Genomic DNA, 14,852 nt, shown 5'->3' with positions numbered 1-14,852 from the left:
GATTGTCATTTTCTTTTTTTCCTGTCATCTTTTTATTCAACAATCTATTTCCTTTTTTCCTTTTTTTTCCTTTTTTTTCCTTTTTTTTTTTTTTTGAATTCTTAAAGTTGAGGGCGTCATTGGCTTTTTTTTTTCTTTTTCTTTTTCTTTCTTTCCAATCATTTTATCTTCAATTATCACCTATTAACACCCGTTTTCAGTATATTCCTTTCGATTGTCTCTTTCATTTTTTTCTTTTTAAAAAAAAAAAAAAAAAAAAAACAATAGCTTAGTGTGGATCTTGTCTTATTTTATTTTAACAAAAAAGGGGAACAATGCTCTCCAATTACATGGTTTACCATAAGTTAATTAATACAATGGATTGTTATCAACAAGAAATGATTTAACACAGATATTTCCATTACAGCAAAACCCAACATTTGAAGACGAAGAAGAGTAAGAATAAAAGGATTATCAAAACCTTCTTCTTTTGAATATGATACTTAATTTTTTTTATTAATACACAAAATCTTTCCACAGATTAACAGATATTTTTTTTTTTTATAAAAACGAATCTACGCCCAGCTACGCCACGCCACGCCACGCCACGCTTATGCCTTACCCGATGTTTATTTTTCTTCTTCTTCTTCTTCTTCTTCTTCTTTCCAGCATCTGATTCACTTTTTATTTTGTTTCCAATGTTTCATAATTTCATATGAAAAAAAAAAACACAGCATTCGCCCAACAAAAGTTTGTTCAATTGGACTTTTTTTTGTGAATTTTCCATCAATGGTTGGGGGAAACACAAAGAGTTGTTCCTTTTTTTTTTTTTTTTTATTGTGTGTGGGGCGGCCATTTTCCCCAATCGAGAAAAAATACCGAAAAATGTATCAGCGCAAGAAATAAAAAAAAAATATTTTTTTTAATCACAACGAAAAAAAAAAAAAAAATTTAAATCTTTTAAAAACATTCTGTCTCGCAATTTTTTTTATGTTATTTTATTTTATTCTAATTCCTTTCTACAATACCTTGTTTCTTTTCAAATACCTGGTCATTTATAACAATTCAATACCAAATTATTTTTTTTATTTTTTTTTTTTTCAGTCTTTCATTTATTCAAAATATATTAAAAAAAAGTTACCATTAAAGAATATCCAAAAGTTTTAAAATACCACCCAAATCTCTTCCTCATCAATAAAGACACACATTGATACCAGCATCATGAACCTTCCGATGACACTCAACCATGTCCATTTCCGGCACAGCATCGCGAAGCTGCCAAATCAACTGGAGCGCGTCCAGCACAGCTGAGACGCTAGATAGACATGTGGTGCGCATGGACTCGAGGTGGGTTTGTACAAATGTGCGCTGGTCACTTTGTGCGTACGATCCTACAATGTATATGACAAAGAGTAACGCAGCTGCAGTTCGGCATGCAGGGTTGATGGCCATAACTTCCTGAAGCACAGAGGCAACCAAATGAGGCACGCGCTGTTCGCGGGCAAAGCGGTCGTGGGGCTTGAGATAAGTGTAGAGCCAGAGCAAGGCCGCAGAATGGAAGGCGTTGTTGCAATGGAGCAAGTCAAGGTCTGCCTTACGGTTGCTGGTGTACTCTGAGTAGCGCGCCAAGACGCTATGTTCGTGGATATACCAAAGCTGGGCCTCAAGAGAGTCGATTTCATGCTGCGTTGGTGGTTCTATAAGAGAGGAAGGTGTGTCTAATGAGACAATTCTTTGGGAGACATCCGGATTGATACCAGCCAAGGCTTTGCGGTAAGCCAGAATGTTGAATTGCAGAAGCAAGGGGGAAAGTTGGGTACCAAAACCATAAAAGGAGTCTACAGGGAGCTCGTATTCAGGGTCCGCAAGAGCATTTTCTGTCCACCAGTTGTACAGTTTGATCATGGCTGGAAGGTTATGAGCTTTTGCTTGGAGGAGCTGATCTGGACATGGAAGAAGGTTAAGGTTAACAAGGACTAGAGAGTAGGTAGTCCACTTGAAAAGAAACCAAGCGTCTGCAGACATTACAAAGCGTGGGTTAGGGATTAGGACTTGGGTTGCAAGCATGAGGGCGCCAAAGAGATGGACATTGTAACTTTCAGAGTTATTTTCGCCAATTGCGCAACAAGTGAGACTAAGACAGGTGGCTATACCAACAAGGGCATCAGCAGTTGAGAGGCTTGCTGTGACGATGTGGTTGCGTAAACCACGGACAGACTTGACATTAAGTTTGATCATTGTGCGGTCATAGTTTGAATCGTTATAGCCAAGGATTTTATTTCGATAGATTCCCGAGAGCTGCATGAGAGATTGTTGAAGAGCCTCGTTTTTGGCGGCCATTGGGACGATTGAGGAGAGGAAGGGGGTTTCAAAGTCGTGGATAGCGCAGAAGCGGGATGTTTTTTGGAGATAAAATGACCAGAGGTAGCGGAGAGAGGAGGGGATGCGGACATCCATGTAGGAGTCTACAGAGAAGTTGGGAGGGAGGTCTCTAGTGACTGGAAAGACGACAAAGTTTTTGTTGAAGGGAAGGTTGGAGGCTGAGGTTAAGGATGAGGATGCTTGGGTTGATTCGTCTGAAGCTTGGTCGGATCCATCTGAGGAGAAGGATGAGACTGAAGAGATTGAGTATGAGCGGGGGAATGATTGGATAAGGGATTGGTCTACTGGGAGGTCTTGTGTTGGTTCGCATGTGGAAAGACGGATAAGGGATGAGAGAGACATGATTGGGGGTGCCACTGGGGGGTTCTGTGAGAGGAGGCCTGCAATGGAGAGAGTAGGACTTTTTGGAAAAGGTTCGTTGATTGTGGTTGTGGTTGTGGTTGTGGCTGTGGCTGAGGATGTTGATGTTGATATGGATGTAGGGATAGGATGAGGGATTTGGGGAAAGGTTGTGGCGATATCAGGGAGAGCATTAAAGTCAGGACCTTGTTGGGCTGGGGGGCAATTAGTGTGAGGGGTTATGCTAGAAGGTTGCTGGGAGGTGTAGATTGGAGGTATTTGAGATGGTCCTGGGGTTGTGATTTGAAAGGTGAAGGATTTAAATTCAGGTTGGTTTACTGGTGCTGTTTGTACTGTTGGTATTGTTGGTATTGTTTGTAGTGGGATTTGTGAAGATGGCAGTTGCATTTGTTGTTGCTGTTGTTGCTGTTGTTGCTGTTGTTGCTGTTGTTGAGGATCCGAGACTTGGTTCTTTTTTAGGTCTGCGGTGGTGGGTTGTTTTCTTTTACGGCGCCGATGGGGGGCTGTAGAGTCGTAAGCTTGGAACGTATCATATTGGCACTCGCTTTTGTTGTGTTGGCAGAGACTGCAAGCTGGTCGTAGTTTGTCACACTAGAGGAGGAGGGGGGGAATGTTTAAATGGTTAGAATTGAATGTATTATGAATGTATTATGAATGGGAATGAATGTGAATAGAAATAAATAAATTAATAAATTATTAGATAAATAAATGAAAATACCTTTCTTTTGCGTTTGCGACATTGAATACAGCTTCCACGGAGTCTGACGGCACGTTCTGCGCCTGGTGGCATCATAGAGCTTGTTACGAACATTGTATATTAAGGATTTGAAAGTTTTAAAATTTGGAAAGTTGAGAAAATTAGGGAGGTTGGAAGTTTTAGAAGTTTTGGAAGTTTTGGAAGTTTTAAAGGTCTTTTTTTTTGAGATTTTTTGGTGGTAACAAAAAAAAATAAAAATAAAAAAAAAAGGAACCAAAGAGAAGGAAAAGAGAAAAAAGAAAAAATTTAAAATTTAAAATTTAAAATTTAAAATTTAAAATTTAAAATTTAAAAAAACAAAAAAAAAATTTAAAAAATTTAAAAATTTAAAAAATTTAGAAGATTTAGAAAATTTAAAAATAAAAAAAAAACAAATTTTTGTCATTTTAGAAAAGATATTTATATTTATATATAAATTTATATTCATATTTATGATATTTTAATATGTTAATATTTGTTTATTTTTTTTTTTTTTTAAATTAAAAACCTCCCCTCATTGATTGTCTTGTACTTTAGAAGTAATTAAACACAGTCTTAAAAAAACTAAAAAAATAAAATAAAAATAAAATAAAATAAAAGGACCCGAGTCCCGAATCAAAAAATAAAAATAAAAATATAAAATATATAAAATATATAAAATAAAATTTTAATTTAATACAAACACGAGTACCGAAACTTCAATACCACTTAAATACTCATTTTCATTCTTCTTCAAGAAAATCTTCTTCTTTTTCTTTAAATATAAAATAAATAAATAATAATACTTCAAATAATACTCCAAATAATACTCCTAATAGTACTTAATATCTAAGCCGTTTGTGACCGGCTTCTTGACCACTTTAGGAGACTTCCACTTCCATACAATTTACCGCCCGTAGAATTGAATATTTGAATAATTCAAGTTTTATTTTTTTTAGTTAAAAGAAAAATAAAAAATAAAAAAAAAACATATAAATAACCATCAAATCCCCCGGTTCCCACCCACACCACCCCTTATATACTTTAAAAAAAAAAAAAAAACCTTCTAATCCCCACCGCACTAAAAAAAAAAAAAAAACAAAAAAAAAAAACAAAATGTCCTTCGATCTGGGCCTCGGCCTCGAAGATTCTCATGTTCTCGTCACTGGAGGAAACGGCGCTATTGGCTCCACAACCGTCGAAGCATTTCTCGCAGCTGGAGCCCGCGTATCTGTTTTTGACATTAAACTACGCTCTAATACCCCTAGCCAAGATAATAATAATAATAATAATAATGATACCTTCCGACAATACCAAGTGGACATTTCAGATCCTCAAGCGTTGGAACAAGCTTTTGCAAAGGCAACCCAAGCATTCGGACTAATCCATATTTGCGTGGCATTAGCCGCAAGAGATCTATCTTATTGCCCACACCATGGATCACTGATTGACATGCCCTTTTCTCAGTTCCAACAAACCATCCAAACAAATGTCCACGGAACTTTTCTGACGGTCCAGCTATGGATGAAACAACTACGTGATATGGCTACATCAACTTCACGGAACCTTTCGCTAATTATTATAGGCTCCGAATCGGGTCATTTTGGTGAGCTGGGGAATCCAGATTACGCAGCGGGGAAATCTGCAGTTCAAGTCGGATTGCTTCAGTCATTGCGTAAAGATTTAGTTTTGGTGCATCCTCGTGCCCGCGCCAATGCAGTGGCTCCAGGCCCAGTCAATACAGCTCAGTTCCAACGTGAAACCAATGAAAATAAAGATCAATACTGGTTAGATTGTGAGGCGACAACTGCACTGAAGCGGCCGGTATCGCTAGAAGGCGTTGCACGTGCAATTGTGTTTCTGGCGAGTGAAACTTGGAGCGGAGATATTATGGGACAAGTGGTAAATGTGGATAGTGGTAAAAATGGCAAACTTTTATGGACCCGAGAAGAATCTGCCAAAAAATAGAAATTAATTTTAGAAATACATTTTTTTTGTTTATATTTTGATAATTTGATAATTTGATACATTGATACATTGATAATTAACTAAATTAACTTATAATCGAGCACACTCGGCTGCACTGTAAAGTAACCGACCCTCCATTCCACCATCAACTGAAATGCACTGCCCAGTCACATGGCCAGCCCATTTCTCCGAAGCTAACCACACAATGGCTCGAGCAACATCCTCTGGCTCGGCCACTTTGCGTAATGCCACGGTAGCTTGAGCATGACGGTACTTATTTTGCGGGTCATCCAAATAATCTCCAACCATTGGTGTACGGGTCCAACCTGGGGCCACTGCATTGACTCTAGCACGCGGATGGACACTTGCTGGGAGTTCGTTTTTGAGGGAGCGCACAAGACCATATTGTAACGCGGCTTTACCAGACGCATAATCTGAATGGCCGGCTTGACCGAAAACAGCAGTCTCGGAACCAGTAATGACAATGGCAATATTGGTCAAACTTTGAGTGGAAGGATATGCTAGCAAAGAGCGAATAAACTGGCGAATGACAAGAAATGTACCGTCAACATTGTTTGCATAGGTGCCGCGCCATTGGTCAAGACTCATGTCTGCAAGTAGCACTGGTGCTCCTTCATGGCAAATTCCAGCATTGGCCACAAGAACTGTGGGAGGAGCTTTAATCCCAGATAAGTTTTTTAGGAAGGGATGATTTGTTGCATTTTCAAAGAGTTGTTGTACGGCCAATTCACTGCGCATATCAGCTGGGACCAAGTGTAGTCTGGGGTTAGTGATGTGATTAGCAAGGCCTAATTGTAGTAGTTGTAGAGAACGGTCAGAAGCAGAAACAATTGCTTGTGATTGGAGGAGTAATTGGACAGTGGCTTTACCGATTCCGCTAGCTGCACCTGTGATAAGGACGTGGACGTTTTCTAGTCCTAGTGAGGTCATGATATGTGATTGAGTGTGCTGATTGTGAAATAGAGAGAGAGAGAGAGAGTAGAGATTATGTAATTATGGTAAGGTTTTGAATTTGAATTTTATCTATATATATATGTATATATGGAGTGATTAGTGTTGGTAGAGCCATAGACCGGGGTCCCCTGTCATACTAAATTCAGCAAAAGTGACAGTTTGCTATGGATAGTTTTGGTGGGGCTTCAGGGGTGGTTTTGATGTTAGTTAGTTTGCTTAATTAAAATCTGCTTTTTTTTTTTATTTTTTATTTTTTATTATTAAATTTATTTTTTATTTTTAAATTTTTTATTTTTTATTTTTTATTTTTTATTATTAAATTTATTTTTTATTTTTAAATTTTTTTTAAATTTATTTTTCTTAGTACATTTCGACCGGGTCCTAACTTCGTGCACCGACACTTTGGAGACTATATATTTATATATTTATATTTTTATATATTTTATATATTTTAACTTGACCGGTTAAAGTTTTGCAGTAGAGCTGAGCAGAAAGAACTAAAAAAAAAATTAAAAAAATAAAAAAAAAAACTTTTCGGCTCTCACACGGCCTTAAAATGAGACTTTCTAATCAGATAGAGAAAAGAATATCTTCAAAAGTCATAAATATTACACAAGCCTATTTCTTTTAAATATAAATTTAAATATAAATAAATTTAAATATAAATAAATTTAAATATAAATAAATTTAAATATATATATATTTATATATATTTATTATAATATCCACCCCAAATACATATATAACTACTACCATCTCTCTCTCTCTTTAACCATTTAATACCCAAAATTAAAAAAAAAATAAATAAATAAATAAACAAATAAATAAATAAACATCTTAAACTCACATCTTTCCAAATGACACAAAACCTCGACGAAATCATCAAACATGATGACGAGGTCCTGGAAAGCTTCGGCTATAAACAACAAATGAAACGCCGGTTCTCCCGTATCTCCCTCCTTGCAATGGGCTTCTGCGTCCTTAACACATGGCAAGCCCTTGGATCTACACTCTCTCTAGCTCTCTCAAATGGTGGACCTTCTGCCATTCTCTGGGGGTCCGTCTTCTGTATGCTGGGGAACACTTTCCTGGCATTATCCATGGCTGAACTTACTTCAGCATGGCCAACTGCAAGTGGCTCATACCACTGGGTCTCTCAAATTATCCCAAATAATAAACCATATAGACGTCTCGCAGTCTGGATTACTGGCTGGACAAACCTTGTAGCTTGGTGGATGATGGCTATTTCAGCTGCTATTCTAGGTGCTCAATGTGTCATGGCCGGTGGCATCATCATCACCCCATCATTCTACCCAGAACGCTACCAAACTTGGCTCGTCTTTCTTGGGTTTGTTCTCACAGGTGGTATCTTCAATACCTTCTGTATCCGTATCATGCATTGGTACACCAGAGTCACAATGTACTGGTCCTTTGCTGCCTTTATTGCATTTATTATAGTCATTGTCGCCACCACTGATAATGATAAACGTGCATCTGCATCCTGGGTCTTTGGCGGCTTTGCAAACCTCATGGGCTGGCCCGATGGTTTCTCTTGGCTCTTGGGTATGGCCCAGACATCCGCTCTTTGCTTCACTGGTTATGACTCTATCGTCCACATGTGTGAAGAACTTCCAAATCCTACAGTCGCTGCTCCCTTTGCTCTCGTCTTCACTCCAATCACTGGTGGTATTACCGGATTCCTCTTCCTCGTCGCACTTCTCTTCCAAGTTTCTGACGTCGATGCAGCCTCCTCAGCTTATCTAGCTCTTGCTGAAATCGCCTCTGCATCTGCAGGCAAGGCTGGTGGCACCATTCTTACAATGTTCATTGCCATCGGTCTTGGTGTCGGTACCTGGCTGGACATTATGACCTGCTCTAGACTTACCTATGCTCTTGCTCGTGATAAAGCTTACATCTTCCCTTCTTTCTTCGACTCCGTTTCTCCTACCTTCAATGTCCCCGTGAACGCTGTTTGGATTTCTACTGCCATCATTGGTGCCATTGGTGCAATCTACATTGCCTCTGTTTCCGCGTTTAATGCCATCATCGGTGGTTGTGTCATTTTTATCAACTGGTCTTATTCCATCCCCATTATCCTGCTTCTCATCTTTGGTCGCGACAGACTCGGACCACGACCCTTTTCTCTGGGCAAATGGGGATACATAATTAACATTCTCGCAGTTCTTTACGCCCTATTTACTTCAATCCTTAATTTCTTCCCCTTTGGAATCCCAGTAACTGTCCCCACTATGAACTACGTTTGTGTCGTTGTTGGAGGCATCTACTTTTTGTTAGCAGGTTACTGGATTCTCTGGGCTCGTAACCGCTTCGTCGTTCCTAAAATGGAAATCTTAAGTGGTGCTTTCGATTACCAGGAAGACGACAACTACCCTAAGCCAACAGAAACCCGTCCATTGTCTTCTGAAAGTTTTTCAAGTACTTCTAAGGGGTTCAAAGATCCTCAAGTTTTATAGATTTTTGTTATATTTTTTTTTTGTTATTATATTTTTTGTTATATTTTCTATTATATTTTCTATTCATCATTATCATCTTCTTCATCTTCTTCCTTTCCCTCTTCTCCTCTCTCCTCTTCTTGGTGCTCTCGCATCCGATCTGTCAAAAATGCATTGGTCGCCCGCTGTAGTGATACAATCTGCCGCCGTAAATCTCCCAGTCTGGTCCCGGCTTCAGGTACGCTGGCCGCATCCCGGTCCTCCTCGCCCTCCGTCAACTGGTTCATCTTCCTCAGCTGCTCAATGGGTTCCGGTGTGAGAGTCACCGACATCACCTCAGGGGCTGAATAGATTGCTATGGGTTGACTCATGATTTTCTTTGTTGTCTATTTTTGGGTAGTAAAAGGGAAAAAATAAAAAAACAAATAAAAACAAAAACAAACAAACAAAGTTAACAAAAAAAAAAATTATTAAAATTAAATTTTAAAAAATTAAAAAATTTAAATTAAAAATTAAAAATTAAAAAATTCACTTTTTTGACTTGCTAATTTAGCCTAAAAAAAAAAAAAAAAACTCTACATTTCAACCAACATAAACTATCCGTGCCCATAACCCCCCACAAGGCTTAACTACCTCCTGAACTGCTTGAAATTCTCCCAGTAAGCTACCCAAAACCTCCTCCACGCTACCTACAAACTCCTTTTCTTCAATTTCCTTGATTCTTTCAACCTCCATTCCGTACTTTCTCAATCGGCCTTTAACAAACCGCGCGTAGATTTTAATCTCTTTTTCCTCTTCTTCCTCTTCTTCTTCTTCTTCTTTTTTTTTCCCTTCTTGTATTGTGCAAACTTTCCCCGTAATCTTCTTGACAACCTCTAAGCCACGTTTGGGCCCCAGAAACTTCTCAAGCGTCGTATTTTTTGCCCGAGCTGCTGCATCTACCAAATACTTCATATCCTGATCCTTATTCCCCCCTTCTTCATCTCTCCTTGGCTGCACACTCAAACAAACCTTTTTCTTGCCCAGGTCGCCCAGTCCAAATCTCCTTTGTGTGCTTTCACGTCCGTGCCTTCGCACTGCATCAAAGTCGCTTACACGTAAACCTTGTTGTTTGGTCCCATCATGTCTACTCATACTCTTGCCGATCGCATTCATTCTCGGTAGAGTGGCTCTGATGGTTGCTACTATTGCCGGTTTAGGTCTTGCGGTTTCATGTAATCCTACTTTAGCTCCACTGAACATTGCTAGTTTCTTTTCTACTTGCGTTGACAACACCACTCGGCAATCTTTAGGTTCGGGTCTTTCAATTGGTATGTCCAGTCTTTTAATTGATATAACTGCTTGCCTTTCAACTGGTATAGCAGACCTCTTTACTGATCTGACAATCTTTTCAACTGGTCTGACCAACCCTTGTATAGCCCCTTGACCCCCCAATACTCGCTCCAAAAACATTTCAATCCGCACTTCAACCTCCTCAATATCTCGCAACACAATGTCATCCTTCCCAGGCTCCACATTCACATCCATCCATCCCTCAGGTATCTCCACGCAAACAACCCACACCCGCCGGTCGCAAACCCTCTCGTTAATCCTCTTCACTAACCGCAACGCATGTCCGTGCTTCCCCCTCATCGGTCGCCCGTTGATGGCAAAAACATTGGTTACCGGAGTCGTCCCGTTCCCCATCTCATCTCCCACCCTCACAGGTACCACATACCGCCATTTCCAAGTCCCCCCACCTTCTCCTGAATCATAAATCTCCCCACTTATTAAATGCTTCACAGCCTTGGTCCCAAATACCCCAGCAAGCCGCTCAAGTGCCGTCCGCCCACAGTTGTATACCCGGGTCTGGTTGCTGCCCCCAGTTCTCCTCACCCCGCCAACTTCCCGAACTCGAAACTCAAGACGTGCATTGGGGTACACCAGCGCATATTCAAGAACAAGCTTCGACGCTGCTCGAAGTGTTTGTCTGCACTCTGCTAACAAAATCTTGCGTCTCACAGGGTATCGTGCAAACAAGTTTTCCACTGTAACACTTGTACCCACAGGTGCAGCTACATGGGCTAATCTAAAAAAAAAAAAAAAAAAAAAAAAGAAAAGAAAACTGTTAATAAAACAACTTCTGTTCAATTCTGAAAAGAAACTCTCCAACTACGATCCGCTTAAGGCTCGACCCCCACAATCTACCCGCCATTGAACAGCAACTTTCTCACTGGCAACTCGCGTTGTCATCGTCATGCCACCGCTTGTTGAACTTCCAGAGATATCTGCGATGGCTGCCAATGCTTCGCCGCGGAACCCCAGCGTGGTAGTTGTTTCAATATCTTCGTAGGTCCGGATCTTGGAAGTGGCACTGGCTGCGGCTGCAACTCCACGGTCTGTTGGCGCTATACCTGTGCCGTTGTCGGAAACAGAGACGCAACCGAGGGTTGTTTGGTCAATTGTGATTTGCACACTAGATGCACCGGCATCCAGACTGTTCTCAAGAAGCTCTTTTATGACGGCAACCGGAGAGGTGATTATGACAGAAGCTCGTAGCATTGGATAGTTGGTTGATGGAATAATTGATTGATTGATGAATTCATCTGATGAGAAGATTGACAATTAAAGCCGTCTGGGGAAGATCAGAAATAAAATGTAACATAATGTGTAATACATAGTTGTAACAAAGTTGTAATTTTTCACTCGCCCTTTCCAGCTTTCTTACAGGCTCTGCATTAACCACCTAAAAATTTTTTTTTTTTATGTATGATTTGTTCACGACTTTCCCACCACCACCACCAAATTAAAGGACCGTCAAATATCTCACAATGTCGCAATTCCTTGGAAGAGTACGTCCTATTTTTCATCTCAAAATGAACATCCTAACCTTCCTTTTTTTTAGACTGGTGTCTCGCATGCCCGTGTTTGGCACCATATCGATATGGCCAAGGAGTCCCGGACCCTGGGTCGTCTGGCCTCCGCCATTGCCCTGACCCTCATGGGCAAGCACAAGCCCATCTACAACCAGTCCAGTAAGTAGATTCTTTTATTCTTTGCTTGATTCTTTTTTTTTTTCTATTTATCTAACTTCTTATAAGTCGACGACGGCGACTACGTGGTCGTCTCCAACTGTCACTATATAAACGTCACCGGCAACAAGCTTAATGACAAGCTCTACAGACGTCATTCAAACAAGCCCGGTCAACTGCACGAGGTCGTCATGAAGGATATGCTCGCCAACAAGGGTGGCGGTGAGATTCTGCGCCAGGCTGTCTCCAAGATGCTTCCCAAAAACAGACTCCGCAAGTTCAGACTTGACCGACTAAAGACCTTTGAGGACTCGAAAAACCCATACGCTGATAACATCATTGCTTACAGCGACGAAGCCCCCAGTGTCACAGAGGCTCTCAAGAAGAAGGGCCTTCTCAAATAAATATCTTTGACTTGTTTTTTCATGATACCTCGTTTTTTATCGCATTTCTTTTGTAAATAATTATTATAAATATTTGAATTCCTTTTTCATCATTTCTTGCAAACCCATCTTCATTCCTTGCCCTTTTTGGTGCGCAGCCGCGCTGCCCCCGGTCCTCCTGCTTCTCGGTCCATGGCTGGTCTTTTGGTCTTGGCTGCTGTCGAAACAGACACCACAGAAGAAATAGAGGCAAGCGATGTAGTACGCTTAAGCCGTGACGACGGACGCGAAGAAGAGGAAGAGGAAGAAGGCGGTACAGACGCTAACGATGACGCAGGGTACTGGTGAGCCATGCTACTGGCTGGCCGCGGCTTAACTTCAGGCAAAGGCCGCGCCGACGCCCGCGCCGATGCAGGCCGGATCCTGGCCGCCATACCTTGATTATTGTTTTCAGAATGCACGGGCTCCTGCTTGATAGATGCTGTTCCTGCCAGCGACCCTCTAGGCCCTGCCAATGACCCTCTAGGCCCCGCCCGCAGGTCTCCTTGCGCTTTGCTAGGCGATGACCCCAACACGGGGCTTGCACCACCTGTTCTCTTATTGTTGACAAACGTAGTCTTGGACGGCGTCACAAACTGCGGCTTTCCTGACTTGAGCGGCGACGTGGCCAGTCCAGGAATCCCAGAGACTTTGAGCTTGACTTTTTCTGGTGATACCCGTATGTCTGCAATGTCATCACCATCTTTGCGGGCCTCTGCACGCGCCTTGGTTTGAGCCATTAGACGACCAATGTGTACTGCACGTTTTTTGGCTTCTTCGACTTCTGCCCGAAACTCACGAATGGTTTTATTCCAGTTGCGTTTCGATACCCGGTTAATGCGCGCCTCAATTTTCGATTTGAGCGCCAGCGCCGCTCGTTGGTGGTGAGCCTTGATTTTGGAAATTCGTTCAGCAACTTATAAATAAATATTAGTTTAAAGTAAAGAATAATGACTTGATAAGTACTCACCATCGTATTGGAACCCTTCAATTAGGGTCTGTTTCTGTTCAGCGGTCAAAACAATTCCATTGGGAACAGATGGTTTGTGGCCGACGCGTCGGGGGGTTAGATCGAGAGGTTTTTGAGGTCGGACTACGGGATCAGCTCCCTTATTGAGTCTTGGAGACGTTACTGGTGACGACTTGTGAGGAGAAAGCATTGAGTTGTAGAGTGAGTTGGAAAAGAGTAAAGAAAGAACTCGTTTATTTATTGTCAAATTCCAATGTTTATGTTTTGTCTGAAAGACTTTTTATTTATTTACTTTTTTTTTATTTATTTATTTTTTATTTATTTATTTTTTATTTTCAAATTGTTATGCTATTTCCTATTCAGGCTGCGCCTCAGCAGCCGATGGGTTCCCATGGGAATTCCAATTCACGTGACCGTTTTGCCACTAAACCTCCAAAACCTCCAAACCCACCACCGCCAAAGACTTCATCATCATCCTTCCTCAGTCCTCGACAGCCCAGACAAAAGAATACCCCCATTAACCACTCCCTCCCCATCTATCAAATCAGACGTATATTAAAATGGTTCTAGAGGCCACTATGATAGTGTATGTTCTCTTATATCTTTTTCTTTTTTTTTCAATCCTCTTTTTCCTCTTTCTAACACCCTTAGAATTGACAACTCCGAGTACATGCGGAATGGCGACTATACCCCAACCCGTTTCCAGGCTCAAACAGATGCGGTCTCAATGATCTTTAACCTCAAGACTCAGTCCAATCCAGAAAATACTGTCGGCCTCATGAGTATGGGCGGCAATGGCCCTAAAGTTCTTGCCACACTCACCTCTGACTTTGGCAAAATTCTGTCAGGTCTCCACGAAACTAAAATCGAAGGCTCATCCCATCTGGCAACCGGTATACAAGTTGCAGCGGTATGTGATACAAGTATTCTAACATCCAATGTCCTAACTTCTCATTGCTAACTTTTTTTTTTAGCTCGCGCTCAAGCACAGACAAAACAAAATCCAACGCCAGCGCGTCATTGTGTTTGTGGGCAGCCTGATAGAAGACGACACAAAGGAGCTGGTGAAGCTCGCCAAGAAGATGAAGAAGAACAATGTCGCTGTGGATTTTATCAATTTCGGTGAAGAGTCAGAAAATACTGAGAAACTTGAAAAGTTCCGCGAGGGCGTCAACAGTAACGATAATAGCCACGTCGTCACCGTCCCCCCAGGCCCTCATCTACTCGCCAACCAACTTACGGCTCTTTTTGTCGACTCAGAGTTTGGCGGCAGTCTTGGTGGTGCGAGCGGTCTTGGTGGCGCTGGTGATCTCGGCGACGACTCTATGGGCGGAATCCTCGACCAATTCGACCCCAATGTCGACCCAGAACTCGCCCTGGCCCTGCGCATGTCGCTGGAAGACGAAAAGGCTCGCCAGGAAAAAGTCAAAAGAGAACAGGCCGAAAAGGAAAAGGCTGAAAAAGAAGCTGAGGACCCTGCCACCACTTCTTCGGCTGGTCCCTCTGAAAATACCAAATCTGACAAGGACGAGCAGCCAAAGAAAGACAAGGATGGCGATGATTTAATGGAATTGTAGTTTTAATACATGATTACTTCTTCTTTTTTTTTTATACAAA

At 41.2% G+C, this 14,852-nt stretch overlaps 9 protein-coding genes across 9 annotated transcripts; 4 read left to right on the top strand and 5 right to left on the bottom strand.

Annotated features, from left to right (window-relative positions):
* Positions 1 to 1,170: 1,170 nt before the first annotated feature.
* On the bottom strand, positions 1,171 to 3,532 carry SAPINGB_P000173 (uncharacterized protein; the record flags this gene model as incomplete). Its single annotated transcript, XM_031994897.1, has 2 exons — positions 1,171 to 3,312; positions 3,440 to 3,532. 2 exons carry the CDS (start codon positions 3,530 to 3,532, stop codon positions 1,171 to 1,173), a joined length of 2,235 nt encoding a protein of 744 aa, XP_031850788.1.
* Positions 3,533 to 4,552: 1,020 nt separating this feature from the next.
* SAPINGB_P000172 (uncharacterized protein) lies at positions 4,553 to 5,404 on the top strand (the record flags this gene model as incomplete). The annotated part of the gene is made up of 1 exon (XM_031994896.1): positions 4,553 to 5,404. One exon carries the CDS (start codon positions 4,553 to 4,555, stop codon positions 5,402 to 5,404), a length of 852 nt encoding a protein of 283 aa, XP_031850787.1.
* Positions 5,405 to 5,494: 90 nt separating this feature from the next.
* On the bottom strand, positions 5,495 to 6,355 carry SAPINGB_P000171 (uncharacterized protein; the record flags this gene model as incomplete). The annotated part of the gene is made up of 1 exon (XM_031994895.1): positions 5,495 to 6,355. One exon carries the CDS (start codon positions 6,353 to 6,355, stop codon positions 5,495 to 5,497), a length of 861 nt encoding a protein of 286 aa, XP_031850786.1.
* An 881-nt stretch (positions 6,356 to 7,236) lies between these two features.
* On the top strand, positions 7,237 to 8,853 carry SAPINGB_P000170 (uncharacterized protein; the record flags this gene model as incomplete). The annotated part of the gene is made up of 1 exon (XM_031994894.1): positions 7,237 to 8,853. The coding sequence occupies one exon, from the start codon at positions 7,237 to 7,239 to the stop codon at positions 8,851 to 8,853; it is 1,617 nt and encodes a 538-aa protein (XP_031850785.1).
* Positions 8,854 to 8,912: 59 nt separating this feature from the next.
* Positions 8,913 to 9,203, bottom strand: SAPINGB_P000169 (uncharacterized protein; the record flags this gene model as incomplete). The annotated part of the gene is made up of 1 exon (XM_031994893.1): positions 8,913 to 9,203. One exon carries the CDS (start codon positions 9,201 to 9,203, stop codon positions 8,913 to 8,915), a length of 291 nt encoding a protein of 96 aa, XP_031850784.1.
* Positions 9,204 to 9,414: 211 nt separating this feature from the next.
* Positions 9,415 to 11,373, bottom strand: SAPINGB_P000168 (uncharacterized protein; the record flags this gene model as incomplete). The annotated part of the gene is made up of 2 exons (XM_031994892.1): positions 9,415 to 10,900; positions 10,988 to 11,373. The coding sequence occupies 2 exons, from the start codon at positions 11,371 to 11,373 to the stop codon at positions 9,415 to 9,417; spliced, it is 1,872 nt and encodes a 623-aa protein (XP_031850783.1).
* Positions 11,374 to 11,642: 269 nt separating this feature from the next.
* On the top strand, positions 11,643 to 12,247 carry SAPINGB_P000167 (mitochondrial 54S ribosomal protein uL13m; the record flags this gene model as incomplete). Its single annotated transcript, XM_031994891.1, has 3 exons — positions 11,643 to 11,663; positions 11,717 to 11,846; positions 11,913 to 12,247. The coding sequence occupies 3 exons, from the start codon at positions 11,643 to 11,645 to the stop codon at positions 12,245 to 12,247; spliced, it is 486 nt and encodes a 161-aa protein (XP_031850782.1).
* A 110-nt stretch (positions 12,248 to 12,357) lies between these two features.
* On the bottom strand, positions 12,358 to 13,425 carry SAPINGB_P000166 (uncharacterized protein; the record flags this gene model as incomplete). Its single annotated transcript, XM_031994890.1, has 2 exons — positions 12,358 to 13,181; positions 13,236 to 13,425. 2 exons carry the CDS (start codon positions 13,423 to 13,425, stop codon positions 12,358 to 12,360), a joined length of 1,014 nt encoding a protein of 337 aa, XP_031850781.1.
* A 370-nt stretch (positions 13,426 to 13,795) lies between these two features.
* SAPINGB_P000165 (uncharacterized protein) lies at positions 13,796 to 14,812 on the top strand (the record flags this gene model as incomplete). The annotated part of the gene is made up of 3 exons (XM_031994889.1): positions 13,796 to 13,821; positions 13,887 to 14,145; positions 14,210 to 14,812. 3 exons carry the CDS (start codon positions 13,796 to 13,798, stop codon positions 14,810 to 14,812), a joined length of 888 nt encoding a protein of 295 aa, XP_031850780.1.
* Between the last annotated feature and the right edge of the window lie 40 nt (positions 14,813 to 14,852).

Source organism: Magnusiomyces paraingens, assembly GCF_902498895.1.
Source record: "Magnusiomyces paraingens strain CBS 517.90 genome assembly, contig: contig1, whole genome shotgun sequence".
Lineage (NCBI taxonomy): Eukaryota > Fungi > Ascomycota > Dipodascomycetes > Dipodascales > Dipodascaceae > Magnusiomyces > Magnusiomyces paraingens.
This window is presented reverse-complemented; position numbering and strand designations above follow the sequence as displayed.